The sequence below is a fragment of the Arachis duranensis genome, chromosome 5, assembly GCF_000817695.3.
Source record: "Arachis duranensis cultivar V14167 chromosome 5, aradu.V14167.gnm2.J7QH, whole genome shotgun sequence".
Lineage (NCBI taxonomy): Eukaryota > Viridiplantae > Streptophyta > Magnoliopsida > Fabales > Fabaceae > Arachis > Arachis duranensis.
This window is the reverse complement of record NC_029776.3, coordinates 97,748,980-97,759,512: the sequence shown is the minus strand read 5'-3', so window position 1 is coordinate 97,759,512 and position 10,533 is coordinate 97,748,980. Positions and strand designations below refer to the sequence as shown.

General features: G+C 33.6%; 1 protein-coding gene across 3 annotated transcripts; it reads right to left on the bottom strand.

The window, feature by feature from the left end:
• Positions 1-4,317: 4,317 nt before the first annotated feature.
• On the bottom strand, positions 4,318-8,122 carry LOC107490785 (formate dehydrogenase 1, mitochondrial). 3 transcript variants are annotated; one of them, XM_016111589.3, is made up of 7 exons: positions 8,012-8,122; positions 7,686-7,785; positions 6,717-6,888; positions 5,854-6,394; positions 5,319-5,443; positions 5,026-5,138; positions 4,318-4,741 (listed from the first exon to the last, which is right to left on the bottom strand). In XM_016111589.3, the coding sequence occupies exons 2-7, from the start codon at positions 7,770-7,772 to the stop codon at positions 4,628-4,630; spliced, it is 1,152 nt and encodes a 383-aa protein (XP_015967075.1). In that variant the 5' UTR covers positions 7,773-7,785; positions 8,012-8,122; the 3' UTR covers positions 4,318-4,627. The 3 variants fall into 3 exon arrangements, with proteins under 3 accessions (XP_015967075.1, XP_015967077.1, XP_015967076.1); XM_016111591.3 differs by lacking the exon at positions 7,686-7,785 and having other exon boundaries at positions 8,012-8,098; XM_016111590.3 differs by lacking the exon at positions 8,012-8,122 and having other exon boundaries at positions 7,686-8,008.
• Between the last annotated feature and the right edge of the window lie 2,411 nt (positions 8,123-10,533).

The window sequence follows — 10,533 nt, the reverse complement described above, 5'->3', positions numbered from 1 at the left end:
TGTTCTTATTCCCTTTAGATTATTGAAACAAAGGTTTATAACTTATTCAAAATATAAGCATAAATAGTTAAACACCTTGCAAAGTAATAAACTGAATCTCAAACACTTTTTCTTTTTCATTTTTCCAAAACTTGTAAGTGAACCAATTGTTTCCTTCGTTAACTGTCTAACATGTTGGTGCATATCTATTCATTTTGTTGTTTAAGAGACATTGGAATTTATGAATTTTGCGGCATTTGGTATAGGGGAATGGATTCTCTCAACATGAAATCTCAATTCAAAAAGTCGAGTGGTAGATCTAACTATTAGTTTACTTCACACAGATATAACTCGACCATTGCTTCAAGAATTTCTTTGATAAACTTAAAAGTAGGAATAGCAACATAACACGTACCTACAGGGGCCTAACTCGTCCCTACTCGATCCGAGCAGGTAATTACACCATTTTGTGATGGAGTGGGTTTTCATCGTGGTGGATTCTTGAGCGGAAGGTGAGGTGGGGATGAGTTTTGAGTGTGCGTCCTCTATCCGCCTATATATATATATATATATATATACCTTTTGACGTTGTATGACTTTTTTTTTCAAATTTAATTTATATTCTGATGGTGTTTATGGTTTAAAAAATTTTAAAATTTAATTTTGTACGATAAATTTTAAAAGTTACAAGAGCAGATAGAGGTAAGGGTGGGTTATTAGAGCATCTCCAACTGCACAAATTTTTGAGGCCTTGTTACCGTGCTGTCAGAGAGAAAGGAGAATCATGTATTAGAGTGGAACTCAAAAAGAGGTGTTCGAACACCACATTATCTATTTTCATCTATATTTAACGTTTTTATGGAAAATGTTACTCCGATATCCTTATCGTTTCCAACTCAATTTAGTGGATCGAGACATGACTCATCTAATATTGGTGGCTCTTTTAATCCATCTCTTTAGATTCCGATATAATCTAGTTCAAATTCATAGTATTCAGGTTTTGCCAACTCTCATAGATTAGATGCTAGCGACCTCAATAATGATAACATTAAAAATTGTAGGCAAGATATTATTCAATACTGGCAATAAAAAGAGGATGAAATATTGATCAGTGCATGGTTGAATGTTTCAACTGATTCTATAGTTGGTCCCGACTAAAAGAGTGACATATTTTAGAATCGAATTCACAACTATTGTGTAGAATTTAGTGTTGACATGAAAAGAGGGAAAGTTGCACGTAAGAAACGATGGTATAAGATCAACAAGGAAGTTGCACAATTCCCTAGTTGTGTTAGGATCAAGCTAGTCGAAACAGAAGGAATGGTTTGAACGCTGATGATATGTAGGGTTGACCTATAAACTTTATTCCACAAATTATGGTAAAAAATTTACTTTTAAGAGGTATTGAAATACGTTTCGTTTGGAATAAAAATGGAGAAGTCAACTCCCAACACAAAGTGGAGGCTCAAAGAGAACAAAGATCAATGTAACTGAAGCATACTCATCATCATTAAATCTAGAAACATCGTTGGCTGAGAAAACTGATGTGGAATCTCCCGTTCGTCCACAAAGATCAAAGAAGAGCAAGAAAAAGGATAAGGAAAAAGCACAAATGTATAAAGGTCTTAACGAAAAGAAATCATCAATTGTTAAGAAACTATCTCTCATAGAAGATATTAAGAATGCTAGAGAAAATGAACTAATAGAAAGGGAAAAGAAAAGAGAAGAGGAGAGGGAACATAGAGAAAAGATTATGTCAATCAAAGTAAAGGAGTTATAAATTCAAGCGACAATAAAGGAACAAGAATTAGTACAAATACTGAATGCTTACATGTCTACAATGAGTGAAAAACGACAAACTCTTTATGAGATTGTATGTGAAAAAATAATTAATAAGTGGTTTACTTAATGGTTCTTTATATTCATAGAGTTAAGTAGTCTGATTTATTTTTATTGTATATTACCGTATGTGATGTGATATATTTTATTCATTTGTGATGTTACTTTTAAAATTAGCTATTGTGAGATACATGTTATTGTGTGTTATGTGTTATTGTTTATGAAAGTAATCGTTACAAAACTAGTCGTTTTAAAATTAGACAAGAAAAAAACTAGCCGTTGTGAGATAGACATTGCAAAATGACCGTTGAAGAGTAATTACTTGTTGCAATACACTTATAAATTTCAATTATCAAACATTTACAATCACAAATTCCATTTCAAAACTAGTTTCTCACTTCAAAAGAATTTCAAAACTAGTTTCTCACTTCAAAAGAATGCTAAATATTATATTTCAATTAATAGCTAGAAACTTTGATAATATTTTTAATGAGACTTTGTATGGTAAAAGAAAAAGGCGAGATAACACACTCATGAATAATTGGATCGATAAGTATTTGTTCAATGATTCAGAAGAAGAAGGTATCAATAGAAACTCTTTTCCAACTCCTCGTAGATGGATCAACAAAAATAAAAAAGTAGGACATGATTACCTTTTCAAAGATTACTTTGCAGATGAGCCGGTATATAATGTTGACATTTTTTATAAGATTTTGAATGAGAAGACACGTGTTCTTTCGGATAGTAGACACCCTCTCAAATGTTTATCCGTATTTCCAACAGAGGGTCGATGCAACTAGGAGAAGAGACTTGTCACCACTACAAAAATGCATTACTGCGATATGGATGTTAGCATATGGCATAGTAGCTAATGTTGTTGATGATTATGTGCGCATAGGCGAGAGCATCATAATTAAATGCTTGAAAAAATTTGTTGATGGTGTCATTTCGGTGTTTGAGAATGAATACTTATAAAAAATCAAATTCAAATGATGTACAACACTTACTATAAATGGCGGAGGTCGTAGCTTTCCTGGTATGTTGGGTAGCATCGACTGTATGTATTGGCAATGGAAAAATTGTCCAAAGTCATGGAAAGATATGTACATGATTGGTTATCGACTTATCATAGGATTGCAACCATAGTACTTAAGGTTGTAGCATCTTCAGACCTTTGGATATGACATGCATTCTTTGGAGTTTTTGGTTCAATAACGATATCAATGTGTTAGATCGTTCACCAATGTTCAATGATATTCTAAATAATCGTGCTCCGAAGGTAAATTATATTATTATCAATGGCAATAATTATACTATGGGATACTATTTAGCATATGGTATTTATTCTAAATGGGCCACATTTATCAAATCAATATCAAGGAGAGAAATGCAAGGTCTTTGCACAATATCAAGAAGGGCAAAGAAAAGACTTAGAATGAGCCTTCGGAGTGTTGCAAGCACGTTTTGCAATTATATGTGGTACAATGTGCTTTTGAAAAAAAAAGAAGCTTGCAAACATAATGAGAACTTGTATTATATTGCATAATATAATTGTTGAAAATGACAGACACAGGAAATTTTGCTCAAGGCCTAAAGTATGACGATGTTAAAAATAGCTTATCACAATCTCAGTTGGGAGACGAAGATTTTGCACTATACCATCAATTTCTTCAAAGAAATGTCCAACTTTGGAATAGGCAACAACATCGACAACTAAAAGAGGACTTGATTGAATACATATAACAATATTTATCGTCAACTATAGAGTTTAATTACGTTTTTTTTTATATTAAGTAATTTTATAAATTAGTTTAAGATTGAATTATATATTGCGTATTATTGTTATTTATGAAGTTATTAATTTTTTTAGAATATTAATATTTTTTTAGTAGTGAATTATTTCTTAATTTATAAATTTTAATAATATTATTGTGAAAAAAGTAACTACATTAATTTTAAATACTTTAATTAATTAATTAAATAAAACCACAATAAAAACTAAATTTAATTTCTCCTAATAAAAAAGAGAAAGATGTCTTGAGTTTTTATTTAGTGTTGAGTTCTATCCTGCTTGAATTTTTATTTACTGTTGAGTTCCATCCGGTTTAGCTTTAGCATGCAGGTTTTTTGCTACCAGCGTATAATAACGAGGCTCTATATAGAATAAAGAAAGATGAGGCGAGGTTGGACAGAGCCAAAATCCATCCCTACGCGAGCCATTGCCATCCTACTTCAAGTTAAAAGTTAGGAAATAGATCTTATAGGTCATGATACATAATTCCCTCACAAAAATCTTTGAAGAGATTGAGAAGTCTTCCTTGAACCTTGCAGGATACCAGGACCTGCCTTCCAACCCACCATTTTCTCTGGTTTGAGGTATGCAACTAAGCATCTTGGTCAAAGGCAAATATAAAAACCGTTACGGCATTTGCAATGAAGCATACAACATAACTACTGTGTGCCCTATGATTCAAGACCGATTAAAGATAAGGGAGAGAGTTTTGAAACCAAATGCCATAGTTCACTTTTATTCGTCAATTTTCCATATCTTGTTATACCAAATTTATTACATTTTACTCGCGTCATGGGAAAAGTACACCCAAATTCATAAAATGAAAAATGAGCATACTAGTAGCCTCAGGCGTTCATCAGTTTTATTTCTTACAAAACAAAAAGAGTTCAAAGTTTAAAACTGAAAACACTCAAAATAAAAAGCAGAACAATTATTGCAGTTCATACATTTCTGATTCCTTTTCTGAAGGGTCACCACAATTGAAGAGTCGAATGCCTTAACATGTCTGCTTTAGCTTCACCGGTATTGGGGTGCTAGTTGACCTTCCTTCACAATGTAGTTTTGTTCTGGGAAGTCTTCACCCCTGAAGTGCCTATCAAGCATGTCTTTCACGCCAGCAGCATAACGCAACTGAATCGATTTTCATTTTATTATTTCATTAGTACTCCATTTTGAAAGACACAAAAGCAGTTAAGGAAGTTAGGTACTGGAAAAGAGAGTATTGTTATTTTCAAAAATAACTATCATCACTCATCAGCACCATAATAACAGTTATATTAAAATAGAAACAATTTCTCAGCAGAAGGTGTCATGATACCACTTCTCCTAAAAGTTTAAACTGATAAGAAGTGGCACATGAATGGTTATATCTCTAATAGGAGGTAAGGAAATATGTTGAAACTTAAAAAACTTACCTGTGCATCTATGGTGGTACCAGAAATGTGAGGAGTCATGGCATGGTTTGGCATGTAGCGCCATGGATGATCCTTTGGAGCTGGTTGTGGGAACCACACATCACCACTGTAGCCTACAGAAATAAGAGATTCGAAACAATTGCATGACAGAGAAATTAACAAATAAGATTAGCTTTAACCTTTATGAAATTTGAATAACTCTGCTTATTAGATAAAATTCTTGTGTAAGAGTTACTTGAATGATAGTTGATCGTTTAAAAACACAAATATTTGTCAGCTTGTTTCCGAATTACCTGCAATGTGCCCACTGGAGCAAGCATCAGCAACTGCTTGCGTGTCCATGATTGCCCCTCGAGCATTGTTGACAATAAGAACACCCTTCTTACACTTAGCAATCCGATCTTTGTCGAACAATCCCCTATGTCACAAAAATAGATTTATTACTATTAGGTACAAAACAACTCATGTGTCTCTAACAACTTTAACTTTTGAAGAAATAATTCATGACATGACAAAAGAGATTTTATTACAAAAGGCCTTGAGTTCTTGATATATAAAATCATTCATATGTCTTTCCGACTCTACCCAAGAGGTTTAACTTTTCAGAAAGATGATTTTTGATAACTACTAAGCAATGACCAAAGAATTCCTATGTTCAAATTTAACCCCTTGTCTCATCCCAAGAAAGAAAAAGAAAAAAAGACAGAATATACATACACACCTTTCAATTTCCTTAAGAGAAGGCATTGTGATTTGCACAAGAAAGTTTTAAAAATTATAAATGATTTAACTAGTTGGTATAAACTACTAATGCAGAAGGAATTATACCTTGTCTTATCAGTGAGAGGCATGTTGATAACAATTACATCACACTTTGGAAGCATTGCATCAAGGTCCTCCTCAAACTTTGCTCCAATTTGGTTCTCCAACTCAGGATCCATCTTGAGCCGATCGTGATACAGAAGATTACAGTTAAAGGGTTTCAACCTTTGTAGTAAGAGCTTGCCAATTCGTCCAGCACCAACAGTTCCTATAGTCTTTCCTTCAAGATCGTAAGCTCTATAAGCAATGCCGGCAACATTCCAGTCACCAGTAACAGCTTGCTGGTATCCAGGCAAGAAATTCCTCAATAGGATGAGGATCCGCAGGAGCTCATCCTCTGCAACCGACACCACATTACTTCCTGTGACCTCGGCCACAGTTAAGCCGGCAGCAGCCGCAGCATTAAGATCAATGTGATCGGAACCAATTCCAGCAGTCAACAGCAGCTCTAAATTCTTAGCTTTCTTAATTCTTTCCGCAGTGACATATGCAGGGTGAAATGGTGTAGATATGAGGACATGGAGATCAGGAATGTGTTTCTCAAGTACTGGTAGACATACCAAAAAGTAGCCATAAGCCCATAAATCAAATGAATCATAAAGTTAAAGCAGAAAATTCAGTATAAGGAGAAAGTAATTACCCATGCATAGATAAAAGAATAAGATTAATTTTGACACTCCGACATTTTTATACATAAAAATCAATATGTAAACATCAATCTCATTCCTGTTAATAAAAAGTTATGTACTGTGACCAATCAAATCTCACCATTTTGTATGACTCTTGTAATAGTTATAGTAAAATATCTATATAGTTGGTATATTTGTAGGTATATAGAAACTAAATTCAAGACTTAAAATGATACTGACCAGAATCTGGTCCTTCTTTGTCATCAGTGACAATGTACTCATGACCCTGTGATTCAAGCCACTCGCGAATCCCCAATGCTCCTTCAACACAACCAACGAAATTGGGATTCATGGAAGCATACTCGTTTCCTTTGTAGAAAACTCCCACAATCTTCTTTTTTCCACCAGAAGCCTATTCCCAATAAACAAAGTATTAAGGGGGTGAGATTATACATAATCATGGTCTGCCAATAAACTCAATTCAACTATGTTTTGGACAAAAGCAGAAGCATAATTAGGAGGGAGTCTCAAATAATGCAACAAAAAATATACATATTATTTTTGTGTAATAAATATATATTCATTCTCATGAGAAAGAATGATTAATAGTTGATTAACTATTTGTTAAATAGTGATTAACTAATTATACAAGGATTAATATTTTCTTAAATTTTTTTAATTAACGACAATCAGATTTAAACTTACGAACCCATGCATATTACTCCAATGTTTCACCCACTATATAGTGCATTAAGTTAACAATTAGCATCTTAATCTCATCAGATCTCTTGATAACAAACATCATCAGATTTAATATTTAGACCCAAATATTTTTTTGGTAAAAAAAAAAGCATAATCCGTCTGAAATAATCATCGACAAAAAGAAGTCTGAAAATAATACTAATTAATTATTAACTAAGATTAACAACATTATTAGTAGTATAATAATTTAAAAAAAAAAGATAAGCGTGATGTGTGAGAAGAGTGGTGATTGGTGGCGCGAAACACGTGTAATTGTGAGATTAGTTTGAACCCCAAACACACTACCTCCATCTCCGTGATCGACACGGATCAAGCATGCAAGAACATTATCAACAACCACAACAAAAAAAACAACCTTTCAATTGAACGAAAAGCTAAGCTAAAGCTAAAATTGAACAATTGAGAGAGAGAAAAGAAAATAGAGTGGGTAGTATAAGTGTTGGTTACATGAATGTTTCTGGTGAAGGTGGAATTGGAAGAAGTGAGGAGTGAGCGAGCCGCAGAGGAAGCAACACGTTTCGCCAGCATCGCCATCTTGCTCTTTGCTCTAAGAAAATGTGAGAGAATTGAAAGTAATGAAATGAAATTAGAGGATCGGAGAGTGTGATGAAGATGAGAGTAGAAGGAGTAGAATGAAAGTATTTATATAGTAGAAGAGAAAGAATCTTTTTAAATAGAAAGAAAATCAGCAGTCATAACAGGGATGAAGAGAGAAAGAGAGAGAGAGCAGACATGAACACGTGAAACGTGATGAAACTAAAGACTTCACTCACCTAAGGAAGGGATGAACCGAATTTTGGCACCTTCTTACTTAGCTAGCTTGGTTTTGTGTTTTTTTTCTGGTCCCTCGCTCTCGAGTGTCTACTGTTTAAGTACACGTCTGACTTTCAAAGACCGTATGTATATACATGAGAAGATAACAAAAAAATTAATAATTTTCATAGAGCGTTAATAAAATTTATTATTTTTAATTATTTTTTAGTTAATAATATTTAAAAAAAATTAATACGTCTGTTCCGAGACTTGCTTAGACTCAAGATGATTTGAATTTAAACATGAGATTTAGATGCTTTTAGGTGAAAGATCTGACGTCTTCTTCTGTAAGGATGAAATTGTCCGAATTTTTCATAATGAGATGGGGGTGGTACTTGCAAAAGACTCTGATACTTAAGATAGCAATGACTTTAGACATATTTTTGGTAAATTTTTAGTAGATTGGAGTTCGAAAAATACCTGAGGATGTCAGGATATTTATAAGTGTAGAAGTAGAGTCAATAATCACTCTTTGAGTACTTCCACCTTTGGTGGTGGGTTGGTTAGTCCCTTTTTGTAGGAAGGTTATGGAAATCTCATTTCTAGATGAATAGGAAAGATTGTAGAAGTTACTTACTAATAAAGATAAGTAGGGCTAGGCTAGTGTGGTCGTGTCCGACCTCTATGAGGTTGGGTAGGTGTCGATCCTGATAATATCTGTTGATTGGACTTTGTTTATTTTGGGCTTGACTACGTAGTGGGCCAGGATATCAAAGTGCTCTTGTCTAAGACCGAGCTTTACTGGATTGGGCTCAAGCATTCCCAAGTCGATCTTGATCTCTTGTAGCTTTCATCCTATCACGTCGGGTATACCACCTTCCTCGGAGTTATGTCGAGTACTTGATGTATTTTTTGAATCTGAATGTTACGATTTTTTGTAACCGTTCATACATCTTTTCAGTTACTTTGGTAACCGGGCATGTCATTAAATAAGAGATAAATTTACTATTTTGTCCCTAGTGACTATATAAACATAATCGTTTTTCTCTTTCTTCTTTTTTGCTTCCATTCCTTATATTTTACTTATTTTTCTCTCAAGACTTTTCTTCTTCTTCACTATGACTTTATTTTCGTTGATCTTCTTCCAAGATTTTTCTATCTTAGGATTCTGCTTCAAATCTTTATTCATGTTACTTAAAACATTTGGGATTGCCCGTTCACTTTGCTGTTGCACGCATTCCTTGTTGCCTTCTGTCCTTCGTCAAGATAGGTTTTTCTTTCATTATTGTTGTTTGCTGGTTGAAGTTTCTTGATGGATGAAACTATTGGTTCTATGCTTTTTGTGAGAAATGGTCTTTATAGAGGGTTTTTGAAAATACGACCTTTTGCCACTACTTATAGAGGTTTCGTTTCTTGCTTTCTTGGAAATGTATTTATTTACAATGATTTTTGGTTGTTTTGTAGTAGTAGCTTTTATCGTTTATCATCTTTGAAGGCCACTCATCTATTATGAATTTTGTTGTTGGTTTTAAATTTCGGGCTTAACTTTGTGGTGCGGATTTTGAGAATGTCCACAACTGAACCGACAAGTGTACCAGATCGTCCAAGTAATACCTCAGATGAGTGAAGGTCAATCCCACAAGGACTGATGGATTGAGCAACAATGGTCGACTGATTGGTTTAGTCAGGCAGACAGAAAAAAGTTGGTTTTATGATTTTCAAAGGCATTAAACAGTAAATCAAAGAATGAGAGGGCAAATAATGAGTTGATGTAGAAATCATTGAGAGAAAACAGTTAAGGTATCGGGGATGTTTACTTTTTCGGATTAGGATTTCTTACCAACTATTTTAATCATGCAAGATTCATTTCTTGGGAAATTGTAATTGACTAAACCCTAATCTCTTAGTAATTTAGTCTCTTCTAACCTTCATCAACCGCCAATCTCTTGGTCACTTGATTCCGATTAGAGGGTTAAGCTCAAATCTAGTTTATGGCCACAAAAATCTTAATTATCAAAAACTAAGAGGATTATATATCACATATCCTGATTAGTTCAAGTAATTAGTAATTTAGGAAGAATTTACTTTCAAATTGTTGTTCAGGTGAGGGACCTCTTCCAAGGATCACAAGAATGCATATAGAATAAAGGTCATACTCCCATTCCATCCAGATTCATAAAATGAAGAACAAAAGTAATCCTTGAAACTTAATCAATACATTAATTAAAATAGAAAAGTAATAGTCTTAACCCATAGAAATAAACAGAGCTCATAACCTTAACCAAGGAGGTTTAGTGGCTCATGACTTACAGAGAAAACAAGGGTTTTGAAAAGTGTAACGTGCAGAAGTGAGAAGATCCCCTGAAGGGTGAATCTTTTCCCTTTTATATCTAACCTAATTTGATTTGAAAATCAAATAAAATAATAAATCCTAAAACTAAAAGATATTATTTGTAAATAAAAATTACAAAAATAAAATAAAAGATAACTAATAAAAGCTAAATCCACTTGAAGATGCTTCCTTGATGGGCTTTAATTCGGA